The sequence below is a fragment of the Monopterus albus genome, unplaced genomic scaffold (assembly GCF_001952655.1).
Source record: "Monopterus albus unplaced genomic scaffold, M_albus_1.0 scaffold20.1, whole genome shotgun sequence".
Taxonomy (NCBI): domain Eukaryota; kingdom Metazoa; phylum Chordata; class Actinopteri; order Synbranchiformes; family Synbranchidae; genus Monopterus; species Monopterus albus.
This window is the reverse complement of record NW_018127900.1, coordinates 2,190,589-2,208,919: the sequence shown is the minus strand read 5'-3', so window position 1 is coordinate 2,208,919 and position 18,331 is coordinate 2,190,589. Positions and strand designations below refer to the sequence as shown.

At 41.5% G+C, this 18,331-nt stretch overlaps 1 protein-coding gene across 1 annotated transcript in view; it reads right to left on the bottom strand.

The window, feature by feature from the left end:
- Positions 1–18,331, bottom strand: part of sema6a (sema domain, transmembrane domain (TM), and cytoplasmic domain, (semaphorin) 6A) — a 109,452-nt gene that overhangs the window by 10,428 nt on the left and 80,693 nt on the right. Inside the window, exons 13-18 of the mRNA XM_020593682.1 lie at positions 15,573–15,746; positions 13,813–13,953; positions 13,646–13,723; positions 8,875–8,933; positions 8,004–8,024; positions 4,340–4,519 (exon numbers count right to left, since the gene is read on the bottom strand). Of these exons, the coding sequence (XP_020449338.1) occupies positions 4,340–4,519; positions 8,004–8,024; positions 8,875–8,933; positions 13,646–13,723; positions 13,813–13,953; positions 15,573–15,746 (653 nt within the window). The remainder of the gene's footprint in view (positions 1–4,339; positions 4,520–8,003; positions 8,025–8,874; positions 8,934–13,645; positions 13,724–13,812; positions 13,954–15,572; positions 15,747–18,331) is intronic.

The window sequence follows — 18,331 nt, the reverse complement described above, 5'->3', positions numbered from 1 at the left end:
CAGATATTGTAGAAAGACAAATTAAATACTTTGTCAGGAAATATTTAGCTGATATGTTTTTCATCAAAATTTTGCTGTTTGTCCTCTGCTCTCTCTATCCTGTGGGCTCTGCACCTCAGCTGTGTTGCATTCCAGTAATTAGCAACTGGTTGGTTGATGCACACAGCTGGGGTGCATCCCGATGATTACCTTCGCCTCCTTATAAACCTCTGGAGGACGTTCCGTCTTGGCCGTAACTTTAACATAGTAACGCGGACTGTACATGTTGGTAGAATGCTACGCTGACAGACACTGTGTGTTTTGGCTTGACTCTACCACACTACCTACGCGCTACGCTCATTTACACTACACTACATATCATACATATCCAAGTACCGTACTTTCCTATGTTATGTTCTTTTGATACTTTGTGTTCACTTTATTTACCTGCTACCGTCATGTTTTTCCCCCTAGCACCTGGGTCTGCAAACTTGAGCCCAACCTATTATGGACCCTGTTATGTTGTCACTTTGTTTGTATTTATTCCAATACACCACCTTTTTTTTTTGTACTAGAACCTGGGTCAGCTATCTTGAGTCCAACCCCAGTTCTCCCTCACCCTCCTGGTGAGGGGGACTAACCATAACACTTACTGTTGCAAGTTAGTAGTATGTATACATATGTATAATTTTTTGGGACACAGAATTGAGCCAGATGTCCTTGTAGACTTTGGATAATACTATTTCAATGAAAATCAGTTACAGAACACAGACTGTTCAGGGCTAGAACTGGTGTCCAGTATGAAAACAAATGACTGAGAGGGATATAGAGAAACAATTGTAGTTAGAGCTACAGAATCTCACTATCTTCTCTAATTTCCCTTTCCTCCATCTCCTTTGTTCAGTTCTATCTTTTAGCTTTATCTCTTTATTCTCTCTCTTATAACCTTCACTGTTCTATTATTGTCCTTTTCTGTTTAATAATTCTTTATCATGTGTGTTTTCTCTCTGTCTCTCTCGCCTTTCCCCCTCCTTCATTTCCCATGTCTCTTCTCCTCTCGTCTCTCTCCATCCCTCTTTCCTTCCACCCCCCCCTTCCTTCTCCTCTGGATAGCTGCTGTAATGAACCCATAAATTGGAGCAACACAGGGGTGGCTACAGGTCGGGGTTGGGGGAAGGTGGATGTAAGGGGGTGAGGAGGGGTTGAGCCTCACAGGTAGAAAGAGGAAAGAGAATGAAGGGGGAACAGAGCAGGGGTTTATTCCTGCAGACAAGGGAAGATGAATGACTTCAGTTGGAGAAGAGACAGACTATAAGGAAAGAGATGAGGATGAGGAGGAGGTGCAGAGATGGAGGAGGAAAAGACAGAGAGAGAAAGAGGGAGGGGTATAGGGGGAGGAGAATCTATAATGTGGTTCAGGAATTAATTTACACTATGGTATAGCCTTGGAACATGCAGTCTCAGTCACATGAGGGGTCCTGTGGAAGGGAGGCTGATCGCAATGGCAGCAGATGGTGAAAGATGTTTGAGGTTGGTGTTTTCAGGGGAAGGGTGAGCAATAGGAGTCAAGAGGAGCAGTTGTACGGTAGGCTGACAGGAGTGGAAAAAAATATAACAGAGACAGATGAGGCCCAGACAGATAGACAGACACACACCAAGCTCAAATGTACTGTGAAACACAAGCAGCCACCTGGCAAGTGCAATGGTCCCACTGGAATGCCAGATAATAATGCTGTTGGGTGCTAAATATCATCAGTGTGTGAATCCTCATCACTTTGCAGCATTTCTAATTACTCTGGTGGTGTTGGGCTAATGCATATTGGCAGCACTGTAATATTCATTAGCAGATAGGATTCCACAGTGTCTCAACTGCAAATGAAAAAGTTGGGGAGTAATTGTAATTTCTTTTAAATCACAAACAAGCTTGCAAAAACCTTTGGCTATGTACTAATACGTTTTCATTGAAGTGTTTTTTTTTTTTTTACATAATTTGAGAAATTGATGGTGTGGCTAAATGTTTACCCCAATTTCTCCTGTAAAACTGGGTTCTTAGCTTAATCTCTGTGTCATTACAATTCAGATAAAATGAGTCATTTAGTTTCTGACTCCATAATCATTTGTTATATATATTTCCATTTTCACTTTCACATATGTAGTTTGCAAAGTTTTCACAGTACAGTTGACACCTGAAGCCAATAGTATTGAGGCTAGCAGGAAGGAAGAGGAGGCAGGATGGGTGGAGCGGGAAATGAATACTCTTGACTTTGGTGCTCAATTTGCCATGGTGAAAAGCATTAAGCTGCATGGAGGCAAAACTGTGCTTAATACCATCAAAGCAATCAAGGCAGGAAAATACATAAATAGCAAAAAAAGCTGTAATCTCAAACCAAGCCATGCAAAATATCAAGACCTGTTCACAAGAAACCAACACAAGAAATCTCATCGGAGCTGATTTTTAAGGAAAAGAAAAAGACTGTAGAGCTCAAATCGAAATAGAACTGATAAACATGAAACAAGCTGCAAAGGCATCATAAAATGATAACTATAATAATGATCATACAGAAAAGAAAAAAAACAGCAGGAAGCATTGTTTTGAAATGTGAAGCCCTGTTGCAGTTACCTGAGCACGAACACACAATTTCACCCCAAAAGAACAAATGTTAATGACAGCAAAACAGCTTTTAGTTTTTGTCAGGTGTGATTCTTAAAGTACCACACGCCTCACCATTCATCATGAGGCTCGCACAATGTTGCACCTGCTCAGGTAAAGGCAGCGAGGGGAGTGACAGCATGTCGTAATGCTGGCTGTAGGCATGCTGTCTGAAGTGTCTGCCACCACTGTGCTCGGATCTACCTACTGGTGCCTCACTGCTTCCAGCTGACAGTCACTCTTAATTAGTAGACACTGAAATCTGTCTTAATAGATAGATAGATGTTTTACTGATCCCGAGGAAAATTCCCGTAACAAAATACGCCAGAGCTACTGGAAAGGCTGCCTCTTGCGTCGGTGCCGGCACACTGAACTGGCATAGCGTTGTAATTATGAAGGGCGGTATGTTAGCTAACCCTTGTTTGTGCCTCTCATGTATTAACAATACATATAGCATAAATGTACTTGTTGATCAATACATCCTGCTGGTCCGTGGGTATTTACAAAATCTACACAGATTTCTTCCTACTATGTGGATGAGAAAACCTTTGTGTATTACACAAAAAAGGTTTTTTTCCCTTTTAATTCTTATGAAAGTATATAATAAGTTTATAAATTGGACAAGAAGATGTGGTTTCCAGTTATCATTGTTGGTGAAAATATTTTTTTAAAAGGTGCAAAAAACATTTTTTTCAATCAAGTGGTCAGAAAAATCTTTTGGAATTCTGAAAACACATTCAGAACAGCATAATTTTATACCTGAGAGGCACAACTTGAGATTAGTTTTGTGCATAAAAAGACATAATTCAATATATTTATAAAACTCTCAATGGCAAAAATCTCTCAGTGGCAGTTCATCTCTCTCTCTGTCTCTTCATATATGTCAATATATATGCACTTGTGATGAATCGCCATCATTAATAATCGATATCTCCTCACGGCCATGGTGAAGCTGCCTGTAATAGCTTGTACTATGCATTGTAGCGGGGACATGTTGCATGTTGTTTTAAATGGAATGTGTAAGGTCTAGCTGTTCTATTAAGGAACAAAACATGGATCAGCAGCACTGCGATGACCTTTTTTTTTTTCCCCTCTGATGTGTGTCGTCCTTCTCGTCTCCTTCTCTTCTCTCCTTTCCTCTCTGTCTCATTTATCCATTGAATTGTCCTTGAGGCAGTACAGCATTTGGTAGGTTGTTAACACAGGAAAAAAAGGGCATTCAGTGTCATGTCACTGTGTCGCAAAGCATAAGAGAGCTGGGAGCCCCGGTCATCTTCTCAGGGAAATAGATATATTGCTGTCTTCATTTTCAGAGTGTAATGGTCTGGATATTACATCTCCTGTGGGACATTACAGTCCATGGATAATAAATCTATCCTACAAAGTGTGTGTTTAGAGTATTTGTGCGTGCGTACATGTATCTTAATGAGGACAGAATGTGTATGTGCGTGAGTCTGCATATGTCTGTATTGTGGAGGTGTGTTTGCGTGCCTTTCTGTTGGGGGTTTATGAGCACAGTGTGAGGCAATTTGTCCCCCAGAGAGAAAGCGATCGACTGTCTCTGCACCTCGTCAGCTGGAAGCAGCCAGGCAGCCATAACTCTCAATAACACAAACCCCTCCCCTCCCCTTTCCCTTCCTCCCTCTCCCGCCCTTGCCACAGGTGACAATGGACCAAATTGACTGCTCCCTGTTGCGTTCCAAGGCTTACCATTGGCTTCGGACTGAGTCTGAGAGGGCACAGCCACGTAGGAGTCCTCCCCTTTGTCTGAACTCATGGGGGGGTCCATCCGCTCCACCATGCGGCCCCGCCCCAGGGGCCCCTCACCGGCCTCGGGTAGGACCGAGGTGGGGAGTGAGAGGGTGTGGTGATGATGGTGGTGATGGGGGCCTGCCGGACACAGCACAGGTTAACCGATGCTCAGGGCAGACAGGGACAGGCGTCAGTGCATGTGAACACAGGCCAGCAGGGGAGCACACACACATACACGTGCACATCTGGTCCTTCTTTGAATTATACACAGATGCACTCACACACACACACACACACACACACACACACAGAGTGTTTCTCCCTCGGTGACCCTGCACAACTCATTATCAGATAAGTGTGTGTGTGTGTGTGTGTGTGTGTGTGTGTGTTTCTCAGGATAGACATGTCCTTTCTTTTTCTGTCACTCTGTGCCTCCTTCTGTCTTTCTCACTCTCTCCCCTCCTGTTCTGACTGACAAGTCAAAGTAACGTTGGGCCTGTCAGAGCAGAGCAGAGTACAATCATGTTCCTCCACAATCACCATAGGGTGCCTAGCCTTGAAATGAAGGATAAGAAACAAGCTTTGTTTCCATTGCTCCTGTTACAAAGTCTGCCTGTGACTGTAAAGCCCGTCGAACTCTGCTCCTACGCTTCCTTCTGCCTGTTAACTTTTCAATCAGTTTTGTAGAAATAGTCAAATCATTTTGAGCTTCGCTGTTAACTTCTTCAGCTTTAAATCATAAAGTTTGTTTTAAAGCTGAAATGAGCAGTTGAGTGTAAGAACATTAATCAATAACCAATAAATTCTTAAAAATCATTTTAGTCAGTTTTCAAGTCAAAAATCCAAACATCCCCTGGTTCCAGCGTCTCAACTGAAAAGTTTTGCTTCAATGTTTTAGTCTTGCGTCACTCAAAAGAAGAACTTGGAAACTGTTCTTGTGAAAAACTTTGATATCCAGTATTTAATAGATAAAATTATTAATTGATTAATTAGAAAACTAACTACCCAATCAATCAACAGCATAAATAATCATTAGTTGCAGCTCAGTGGTTTTTGTTTCTTCTGTCCTCCATATCTCTTCTTCTTTTTTATGTCCCCCACTCTTGTCTTCTTCTGTTATTTCCCTCCTTTCATAGTTTTAATAAAGAAAATAACCCAAATGTTTCATATCTACATATCCAATAATCTCATTTAGCAAGACTCTTAGCAACATGGCTACATCGAGCAACAGAAATATGTTATTTAGAGTTAATGAATTTTTATAATTAAATCCCTTAATGGTTAAATTGACTGCTGGGCAGCAGCTGAAGAGGGCATTGTAACACAGCCAGGAAGTTACACTGATGATGAGCCTATAACAAGAATAGCACATGCTGGAAATGAATGCACTGTAAAATGCTTTAGCCTGAAAGTGTTACATTATCTGACAACTGCAGCAAATTACTCTTTCATGTGTGGATGACAGGTCATATCTACTGTGCCTCCCCTACTGCAAGTTTCTCAAACAATCCTTGTGTTTTCCTGCGTCCACCTGTCCCATTTTTTCATCTTCTTTCATAGGCAGAATTTATGCCAAAGCTTTGTCTGACTGTTTATTTCTGAGCCATGCTAATCACATTACCATCCCACATGCTTACAGATAAGCCACCCTACACAATACTGCACAAGATATGTAGTGTATTTAGTATAATGTATTTAAGCCACAGATTTAAGAAAATAATCTTCCCTAGATGAAGAGTGACAACACGTTTATCAGCATCCTCTGCGGAGTTCAGCCCCAAACTCTCCTTTTAACACACTCTCTCCACGAAGGAGGTGACAGCAGTGTGTGCGGGTGTGTGTTTGCAGATGTGCTAGTGCCTTTTCAATATGTTTTTATGCATGTGTTTGAAGATGGGGAGGCTTTTCAGGGGGCTGATGTTGATGCTGCTGGTAGACTACGCACAACAGACACCCGCACACACAACATTGCCCAGAGCCTCCTCCTCCTTCTCCATGTGGCATGGCAATCATTAAAATGATTTATTTAACTTTTGGCCCAAGGCTGAGAGATTAGTGTGACAGGCCTATTTTATAATTCATTCCCCCACCGCCAGGGGAAGTGCAATTCAAGTAGATGACACACATAGAGAGAGAGCTTGGAGCCTCAGAGCTCCTTCACAGATCAGGATTTAAAAAAATGCCCTAAACTGCAGACGGATGCACATCCCTCTCGTTCTACAGATTAAAAGAGAGGCAGGATGTCTAGTCTGGAGCAGAAGAGGGGAGAATGGAAAGGGGGCATTTATCTTCATTTATCTTCAAATCCATATCAACCACCAACAGATAGATGGAAGGGCTGGGGCAATGGCTGAGACTGTTTTTTGGGGCGGGGTGGACTGCGTGTGTGTGTCTGAAAACAGACAGCCAAGCCTGTGGGAGCATATTCAGCACTATAGGGGTACACACTAACACAGATGCTTTTCTGCAACCCTGGATCTCCAAACAAAGGGGGAGTCACAGTAGAGGTACAGCCACGGGGGTGGGGGGTGAGAGAGAGAGCTGGGCTTTCTGGAACAACTTCAAAATATCTATTCCTGCCATTCTGTATGGATCTGACTGTTTTGATCTGGCAACTGTGAGAAATGTGTGTCTGTGTGTGAGAGAGATTCACTGAAAACCAAACGAATGCACCCTCTGATTGGGTAAGAAATAAGGTGGACGTGAGTGTAGGTGTGGGTGCTGTGGCTAAGAGTGACTTTACTGTAGGCTCATCACATCTGTTTATCATCCTTTAAATAGACCTGATGAGAAAATGGTATCAATGAAGGCAGTGAAGTGTGATTACGTTGTAAGATTGAATGAAGTGAACTGAGTTGAATCAAGTGAACATATTTGTGCACACACATATTTAGCCAGCACTAAATATGTGTGTGCATGTTCTGTATGTCTGTGCATCTTTACTGTTCATTAGCCTTTTTTATTAAGTGTCTCTGACTGTGTGGAGAGTCTCTGCCAACTGCAGATGCGTGGTCGCAGCTGGTAGGAACGTAACTGATCTATGCTGACTCTTAACAGGCCGGTTTAATCTCTCTCTCTCTCCCTCTGTCAACACATGTCCTGTTTAATGTGCACACTGAGGCATTTCTTACCATCAAAGCCTTAAACCACCAACAACCAGATCTATCCAATTTACGAAGCAAAGGTCAGGGCTAATCAATGCTGCTGCACAAGGGATAAAGAGGATGGGGCAGGGGGGAAAAGATGGGAGAGGAGGTCTACTAGAACTAATAGATTCAGAATCAGCATTAAAGATATTTACTTCTGTTGCCTTATTTCTAATACTATTGGAGGAGGGAAAACACTCTAAGAAGTGAAACTGACCAACTGTGCTTCAGTGGTTCATTACCTTCGTAACTGGAAGGAAAGTCTATCAAAAAGAAGGAATGAAATGAATTCAGTTAAAAACCTTGAGTCATTAATAACCCGTCTTTACACATGTGGGAGGAGTTTTCATTTCCTTGAGAGGAGATGATTGATTGACAAGATGAGAAGGTGTGGCTGAGGTTAAAGAGTCTGAGGAGATGAAATGCAGCTCCCTTGTTTTATTTGATTGCCTCTACAGTATATGTGGGATGCTTACCGTTCAGTGCCACGAAGGTATCTGGAAGAAGAAGAAAAGAGATGAGGGGAAACATGTTATTGCTTGCAGTAAAGGGAGCTGAAGATTTAACATGATCAAAAGCCATGACTTTTAGAGTAATTCAGAATCGACTGGTTGCTCGATATTCTCTTAACTTTTAATCAGTGGAGATTTATATGGCTTTTACAGCTAATGAAGCTCCAACACTGTGGCTTCTCTTGGCTAAACATTCTGATGAAATTGAAGGGAAAATGTACCACTTTCATTTAGTATTTAGTATTGAGATGAAATTGACTAAGATGAGTGATTTAATGTCAAATTGTTTTGATGTTTCTCTTGCAGACTGAGCAGCTCAGTAGAATATCAACAAGGTATCACATCTGATAAAACCAAACATTTATTCTGGACATGCAACTATATGTGCCATTCTTTGTGTTGTAGAGTACAAGAGACCTTTCAAGACTTTGGAGTCTGGCTGGGTTGAGAGCCCTGTCTTGTTTTGTGTTTCAAAACAAGCCCTGTGACTGCTCACAAGTAAAATCCCTTCCTGTGTGTCACTGAATGTTTGGGTTGTGTTTTTGTAGTGATTTGCAAGAAGGAACCCAGTCTTTTGCCCAATGGGACACAACACTCTATTAACCGGTGGACCAGAGGAACAGCGGGGGATGAGAGCCGAAAGGGACAGATGGATGGAAGAGACTGAAAGAGAGGATTGTGAGGGTGGAACAGACGAGGAAGAAAAAGGTGACAGCAGCGTAGAAGGAAATGGAGGGCTAAGAGAAGAAGAAGGCTGAGTTAACAGAAAAAAGAGGAATAGTATGGGAAGTATAAAAGAGAAGAGGAAAGATAACAGTGAAGAGGGCCTGCTTACTTTGGCAGTCTCCCAGGCCATCTGTGTTACCATGCTCCACATCCTGCTCAAAGGCTGATCTGTGGGGAAGAGAGACATCATGGTCAGCGGCAGAAAACGGGCCAGGCCATGCAGGCTCACCACACCTAACAAAGTAACAAAGCTTTAGGAAAGCTACTACAAACACACCCCTAAACACAGTGTACACTTGCTTGCACACAGTGTAGGCTGCAGAAAGCCTTATACTGGAACAAAATCAAACAACACCTAGTAGGTGCCCTGGAGGCCTAAATCAGTGGTTATGAAGAGGCTGTTAGAAGGCTAGTAAATCCATAACTGGCATGGGACTCATTGTCAGCAGTGTTGATACAAACAGACTTTTTTCACTGTAATAAAAGGAGCTGTCTTATGTTGTGAAGTAAAAAAAACATTTTCTACATGTATTTGCTTTCTTGTGCAGATGAAATTGATCTAGCACAGGGGAAAAGCTAGCCTGGTTCTGCTCAAAGATAGCACAGTCAGAATCAGAAACAGAATCAGTCTTGTTGACCAGGTGTGTGGACAGACGAGGATTTTGACTCTGGTACAGTGGCTCTCAGTCTGTATGCACAATGTTCTTCCATCAGGCGACGAGTAAACAAGTAAACAAGATAAGACCGAGAGAACAAAAAAGAAAAAGAATGTGCAAACAAGAAAAAAAGAATGCACACTAGGAAAATTAAAATAAAGTACGTATAAATATAGAAATATATATATAGGGTTTTCGAATTGTTATACAGTTATGGGGGGGGGGGTGTGTCCACACCTTTTTTCTCTAAAGTTCACTAATTAACATGTTATACTTTAATCTGTTCATTTACGTCTTACAAACACACACACACACACACACACACACACAACAGTGTCATTTATGTACTAGAAAATTGCTTGACTCTGAGCAACAAACAGAGAGTTAACTGATCCCAGATAAGAGATAATAAACACAACACCCTATGCAAAATGAAATCATTGAGATATAACATGTTCATTAGTGAGCTTTAAAGGTGTTGGCAGGCACATTTTGTTACTGCTGGACAGAGTAAATATATGTGAATTGACTTCATTGACTCCTTTCTCCTGTTTCTCAGTATCTGACATTATTTAGGTTCAGTAGAGATATGTATGAGGCTCTAGCCCCAGTCACATGGGCCAAGACCAGGGCAGTGAGGGGTAACCATGCTTGAGAGCCATCATATGACACAGAGGGAGAGAGTTTTGAAGATGTTACGTTCAAATGAAACCTACACCGAAACCTGTTTTCGTCCTGAAAGACCACCAAGCAGGCAGTAAGGAGCTCTGTGAAACAGAGCGGGCCCACTGTCAACCAGGATCACAGTCACACATGACAGCTTTTCACAGCCCTCCTCGCCTCCCCCCCTCACTCCTCCTCCTCCTCTTGCCTGTCCACTCGCCTTTCATTCTCCTCACCCTCCACTGGTCACAATTATAGCATGAAGAAAAATGATTTTCCAAAACAGTGTCACCCAGATCAGAGGTGAAAGCATGAACCTGACAACAAGGACAAGGACTTTCTACCGCTATGTTCTCAAATGAGAACCAAAGTCAAAGTCACTACCTCATGCATCTGCATATGATAGAGATATAAGAGAGAGATAAGCTTTATGCATTCATTTACTCTTCATCTTTTCCTTCAGTTTGGCAGAACTGATGGTAAATTTTAACCCCTTCATAATCAAATCCCCTTAAAGCAACCACAATAACAGCCACACTACTAAATACAGCAGTATCCTCTTTTTTCCATTTCTCAGTCTTATCCGATTTACTTATAATACAGTTACAATCACAAAGCAGATGCAGAGTTGCTCAATTAAACCTGTAGAAGCACTAATGTTGTCCAAGCATTAGCCAGATTTTCCTAACAGACTTTGTCACCTGGTATCATGAAATGTTTGGCTTCTTTGATAAGGACAAAACACTGGCAACCTTGCAGTCATGGTTTCCAGTACCAATTGATAATACCATTGTTTACTGTGATTAGACTGCTTTGAGATGAAGATTAGGACATTTAAATCCCACTGGTCTCAAGATAACATAGTCACACTTCAGATGCAGTGTTTGGGCACGTAGGAAAGTAAACGAACCACAGTATGAACCCTCAGTTAAAGGGATCAGGTCCCATAGTGGCTGTATTATAGTGCAGTATGTTCAAAAGTGACTCTACATACAGTTCATTTCAGGGCTAAGATCCCACTGCAACCACATAATGCATATTTAAATCAAATTCCAAATGTGCACCACATAACTTGAGGCTTTTGGTTGCTGAATGCAGGTCAGGCATAATAGCATTAATTATTCATATTTATAGTGAATGGGCAACCAGGGACTTACTATAGTGTACACAAAGTTTAAACTACGTATACATAATGAGTCTTCAAAGTCACCCATTCAGTTTGGTTCATGACATTGATTTATAAAAAAATATCTGTAGTAAACTCAGACTTTAATAATCAGGGTCTGAACAGATGATAAGTCACTGTATGCACAGACAGGTGAGCCAATATACCTCTACTCCAAATAAAAATCAGGGTTTGGTGGCAATAATAACAGCTTCAGTAGTTAAGACATAATCATTAATGTGCTGATGTGTTGTCAGTGAAACAAGGTCATCTACCTAGTTTACATAATAACTGTACAGAGTCGTATGTATGAACAGGGGCTGACTGGGGACCATATTGCAGGCAACCAGCAAGCTGTTTATAGTCAGTAGGTATAAGAGGCATAACTCCACATGGGAAAGCTGGCACACTAGCACTGGAGCCAGATGGAAGAAAAAAGGATGGGAGACATGCAAGAGAGGAATATGTCAGAGGAAAGACAGAAAAAGAAAGATGGATAAAAAAAGATCACAGGGACAAGGATGGACCTATGCAGGTAAAGATAGGTAGCTGGTTAGATAGATAAACAAAGACGAGGAAACAGACAAAGGTAGTGCTGGATATGGGTTTTTATTTTATTAAGGAAAAACAAAAAGTAAGAAAGGGAGACTGATGTTAAGGAAGAGAAGTCTCTTCTCTACAGGGACCTATTTGTATGAGTAAACCTTTTCATTTAAACCCAAAATTGCTCTGACTTTCCCCTGTCTCACTTCATCCCTCCTTCTGTCCAGCCTGGCATAATCTTTCAATGGCTCTCCACAGGCCAACAGATCCTACCGGGTCTAATCCTCCTCCTCTCTCACTTAGAAATATTGTACAGTAACGGAGAGAGGTCATCTGCCCCTTTAAAACCTCTGTGTTGGCTCCTGCTGCAAAGTGGAAACTCAATCAGAATAGTCCACCGCTTCAGCTTTGCAGAATAATAACATGATGGGCAGTGTGTGTGTTTTTGCTATACAAGGTTGTGTGTACATGTGCCTTTGGTGTATTAGCATGCCAGACCACTCATTTTGCAGTAGGGGGATCAAATTCATTCACCGTCAAAGAGCCACTGGAGCACTGGTCCTTTTGTTATGACTTCATCTGTGAAATGTTTTTCCCACCACAAGACTCCATATGCTGTTTGTTCAAAAAACATAATCTGGTTCGGTGTCATAACTACAGCCACAAATTATAGTTATCATGACCATCAGGCTTTTCTCCAGTGCTGCATACCCAACCCCAAGCTGGGGACAAATAACACTTTCCTTCCATTCAACCTTCCAACAGCACTTTCAGCTGGAGGAAATTGCACTTACACTCCATAAAATTAGAAAGATCACAGGCACGACAAATCAAGAGAGGAATGCCACCAGGCATTACAAAGAAAGGTGGGACACTGTTCTATAAACTTCGTTTGGAAAACATGGTTCCCAGTTTTTTCAAAATACAGCCTTTTCTCTACTTTGCTGCATTGCACCTATAATAAAGGTTCATTCATCAGGCAGCCAGAAGTTCACAAGTGTCAAATTAGCTAAATTCAACTAATTCCAAAGATATAAAGGTAGAATAGAGTTATGTTTAGGTACAGTATATGTATAGATTAAAAGGGCAGATCCAGAAATGTTTGGTGAGGCTGGGGCACAGAGTCAGAGAGGGGTGGCACATTTGAAATTAAATAAATTAAACCCCTAGTTCTATGGAATAATAAATCGTATTCTGTTAGGAGATTATGAGACACACGTAGTGCTTTCTTTAGCTAACCTTGGCTGTACTCCTTATTTGCCCTTGCAGCTGCACAGTGGTCCCCCCCACTGAGATGAATCATGCCAAGTATTGTACTTCACATCAATACAAACAGAGAAATGAATGCAAATATCATGCTGAATGCATGATTATAAAATAAAACTAATTTAACCAATATCAACCATAAAGTGCCCAGAAAATGTTTGTTGTATTTAAGGCATTGTTGTTGTCATTATTTTTAACATTTCATTCATTAATTTTGACTCTGGCAGGGATGGCCAGTGCCACCCCGGCCACCCCCAGGCTCCACCCATGATAGATTAATGTTGCAAAACTGGAACCTTGTTCTTAAGAAATAATTTTGTTCCATTGGTTTTGCATGAAGGACTAATATCTATGAGCCTCAGCCTGTATCCATGTGTTTCTATGAGTCATTTCTATGGAGGACATGTGTATTTACGGGCACTAATCAGAGCTGTGGCAAAATTCACAATTGGAGACAAAAAAGGGTTACTGAAATTATCCAGCCGCCAAACTACTAGTCACCTGACCTTGTCAGTGTTACTGTCAGAACACTGAAATACCTCTTCTCTCTCTGCAGCTCTGTTAGGACTGTATTTGTGTTTACTTACTTCATATGGCCAACCACTTGTCTGCAGGCACCTTCTGACACCCAACCACAATATGGGTCTCTGGAGGCTATACAGGACCTGGAAAACAAACATGTTTTTTCACCTGTCAGGAGTCAGAACCATTTGACTGTTTGTGAATTAATTTCATGTGCAAGCATTAAGCTTACTTCTTGCATTTTCCATGTCTTTCACAGCGAGACAGGGGCACTTTAACCACACAGGAGGCAAACGCAACCCACAGAGTGTGACTCTTGCTGTCTAATTGCATGCCAATGATACGCTTGTCATCTATACCATCAACACTGCACCTAAAGGAGATAAAGAAGGAGACAGAGACAAAAAGTTTTATCATACAGTATCTTTACTTGGACTGTTGGACAGACTAGTAAAATGTGGGAGGTCACAACATGAAAGATAATAGTTCATTTAAAGAGATAAAGAGAGGGAGATAAAGATGTGGCAGAGAGACAGACTGTGAGGTCAGAGAGAACAGAGATAATGCTGAACTCTAGAACGGGGGTCAGTAACAAAGTCGGAGATAAAGAGAGATAAGGAGTGGGGTGATACACATACAGTATAATAGATAAACAGACAGATGGGCATTGTGAGCAATGAGCAGCAACACTGCACTTACAGTAACTGTAAAACCCACTAACACCATTCTTCTGTCCTCCATCCCTACTAGTCTTCTTTGTCTCCTCTGCCCCATAAGAGAACACTCTAATCCCTTTGGGCATGCCAGGCATCTTTCTATGCCTCTCTCCATCCCACCATCCAGCTCTAGGAATTTAATCCCCGCTACACTGCGCTCTGGTCCCGCATTAACGCTCTCAATTAGGACTTATACTATATACTATACTGGGTAATGCATGACATTTGGGGCTGCACTGAAACAGGCAGCGAAGCAGGCACAGTCATTCACTGGGTGTGACTGAAGCCAGATGGTCAGCAGCCGACAAACGCTTGACCTCAGTCATAGAAACGTAGAAGAAACAAAGAGAGAGACACAGAGAGGAGGCAAGAAGGAGGTACAGCAAGGGCAGAGAAGAGAAGCCAGGGCCTGCCCTTCATCCCCTCCGTACCACTCATCACATGGCCGCAGCATGTTGGATAACAAACAGTGGTAGCCTTGAAAGTCCTCCTGTCAAGCCATTGCTCTCCTACTCTTCGCCTTCTTGGCTGTCTAACACAATTACCTATTCTCAGCTCTGCTTCTTTCCATATCTCCTCTGTGGTCTTCACCTCTGTTCTCTCTCCCTCCTGTTTGTGTTGCCATTCGTTCCCCCTCATCCATTACTCACAACTAAATATTTGCTCTGGCAGGGTCATACTGTGGCTGATTTTAGTTTTTTATTTATGGCTACTCCAGATATACAACAATGCTCAAGTCACTCTCCTCACCATACCCAGCTCACACACTCTCATGAACACATACACACCCATACACATGCACCAACAGTCATGTAATGTATTAGCAAGAGAGTCCAGGCTGGCTCTAAAGACAAACACAGACCTCTGTGTGTTTCCTTTAATCAGCCAACGTTCTGGAGGAGCTGGGCTCCGCTGTGGTTGGGAACCACAACGCTACGTTATCCAGAGCCTTAGGGTCTATGTCTTTAATTTAGCAGCTGCGGTTGGGCAGAGTGTAACCTGATAAAACTCTTCTAAATGATAGAGTAGCCATCTGGTTGGCTGGCTTTGCTGTACAGCTTGGGTCGGGGGGAACTGACTGGTATTGATGGAGCTGGTGGGTTGGTGGGTTGGCCGAGTCGGGAGATGGTTGGAAACATGCAATCACATACACGTCCTCTCTGTACACACATGTGCAGTAACTGGCTTTTCTTTGTTTATAGCAACTGTAGCCACATGTTTCTCTGTTTCTCTCCTTCTCTCTCACACATACACATATACAGCAAGAGCTACGTACTTGTCAGGGTTGTAGACATTAAGCTCCTCCAGAAACAGGCTATCGTTTAGGAAGCCATTGTTAATCTTTGCCAGGAACTTGAGGATGATGCCTTTTTCTGACCCCAGGAACACCACTGTGTGGTTTTTATGGGGACCTGCCTCGTTGTCCACCACAATGCGTGTCAGACGATACCTGGAAAAGGAAATTCAACAACAACAACAACAACAAAAAAAAAATCAAATCACTTAATTAGCCAGTTAATTAGTCAGTGTGTTTACAGTGTTCCCACTTACAGAACAAGCTTGCCCATTAGATGGGCCCATAAGAGCAACAGATGGCAATGAGCAACACCAGTGGGGATTAAATTTAGATTTTTGAATTCTACTGTAGTCTTTCTACTCAACCACATTCAAACGTTTGTGAGATTAAATTTGCATAAATAAAAAGATACTAGTGACTAGTAAATATAAGGAAATGAAAAACAACAAACTGTTGAATATAATTATCCTGTATGTTATAACCCCTCACTACCTCGCTAAGCGTAATGACATATCCAACTCCACCATGTGAATTACTAAGTGCGATGTTTGAAGTTCACTGGGAAAATACTATTACCCATTTCTGTGCAATAACCCCTTAGCAGACATGCGCAATAATAATACAAAAATGTCCCACAAGGTATTTTTGTAAGAGCATCTCACCAACAGTGTTCTCTTGTGGGACCTGAATAATAGTAGGACATTCTCCACCAAGCAATGGAAACAGGCCTGAATATAGACTATGTTTTAGTATGTTATAACCCCTCACTACCTCATCAAGCGTAATGACATATCCATCCACCATGTGAATTACTAAGTGCTATGTTTGAAGTTCACTGGGGAAAATACTATTACCCTATTTTTGCGTATTGCGGTTTAACGCTTTGTTGCCTTCATGTAACTTTTTTATTTTTAGACTAAGTGTTCTTTCTGACTTTTGACTCCTTACCTGACTCCAAAGGAGAGCTGCACAAGAATTCCTATATGCCTAGACTCTCTGCTTATGCATAAATGGCAAATAAAAATCTTGACTTGACTTGACGATAATTATATTATCTATCAATCAATCATTCGTTCACATCAGATAAGGAACAGCAGGGGAGATTACATCGTTTCATTGATCTCACTGATTGATTGTTATTTCATTAGTAAGTCAGTGCGATTGCTGAAGGGCATGTCAGATGGTTTCTCCAAGAAAAACATCACAAAAAGTTGGCCAAGCAACAAACAGCAGTTGTGAGCACTAGTTTAAGTGACAGCTGCTGATCACACCTTTGGCTCAGCACTAGGTAGATGTGCATAAAGCCCAACAAGCAGATTCAACATGTCAGTCAGTTTGTTGTGAATCGTGCCCTATTGTGCTTGTGGTCATTAAAAGAACATTTCAGATGGCTCAAATAGTAAGAACAGCTTTCAAGAAATACCTGTTAAGGCTATTTACCATCTGATTTCACTGCATCACAGATGCTGGGATCTAACTATCAATTAGTTTCAGGGTCAGGAAACTCTCACAGTTATCATATGTATCTGCTCATATTATGCAAATGCTTGTTTTTAACTGAAGGAGATGGGATTTTAAGATTAAAGATTAGATCTTATCTGGAAATCTAGGAAGTCCACATTACCCTCATTAATGGTTTGCTGGCTGTTCTCTATGTGAATCTGGGTGAAATGGCACCAACTGGTTAAAAAAAACCTCATTACACTAAAGGAGAATGTATCTTGAATGTGATAAATGTAAATTGAACTATACTAGAGAGAACAGGTTACTTCGTGAGTCCTTTTAATAAAAACAAGGCCACATCCTCCAAACCCCATCTCCTTTGTATTTTCTTTATATATCTCTTAAAATGCTCTGTGTCAGTAGCTTTATCCAGTCAACAGTAACAGCAATCTAATGGTCTAATGTCATTTTGATCCTTTCAGGGGAACTCCAAGGACTGTGTCAATGAGATTTGATCTCATCAAAGTAATACAATCTCAAGGACTATTTAGAATAATAAAAATCTCAAGAGAGGGATTCTTCAGCTCAGCCAGCTGAGGTTCCTGCCTCAGCACCGTAAGTGCCAAGGTAGAAAAAACCTTTTCAAATTTGCAGCAAAAGCTCTGGCTTGATGTTGGGGTGTCCTTTCCCGAGTGTGACAAGGCTCAAACCTTGTTACTGATTTATCGTAGAGTTGACTTGAGCTCAAGAATACAGTAGTATCTGTTGCGATTTGGTGCTATACAAATAAAATTGGGCTGAATAGTATTTCTCAGCTAGATTGTGACACACCATAAAAGGCCTTACTCTCCTTTCACCTCATATGCCGTCATGATGCTTTTTGAGCTTGTATACTGCTTTTGACGACTGCCTGTGACTTACATGCAAAGCTTTTCTCACTCTGGTGTCATTTCAAATCATATAAAATAGTCTGACTGCATTATTCATAATATGGCTGCATGATATAATGCACTAGTTAACAAAGATATTTGTTGGGATAACCTTGATAAAAGCTGTTCATATTGTGACTAAGCCAGCACAGTATGTAGGTCAGGCCTCAGCAAGGTAGCAGCAAGATGTGATATGGTGCATATAATCTGTAATACCTGGGAAGAATTCTTAAAGTGAGGTTTGTCAAGGGTCTGGCAAGTAGTTCTAACTTTAAATATTGAACATCTGCAATTCAGAACCAGGTCTAAATTAACAACATGTTTTTGCTTTTCAGCAATTGCTCTGTCAGCTTCTTTTTCCTGCTG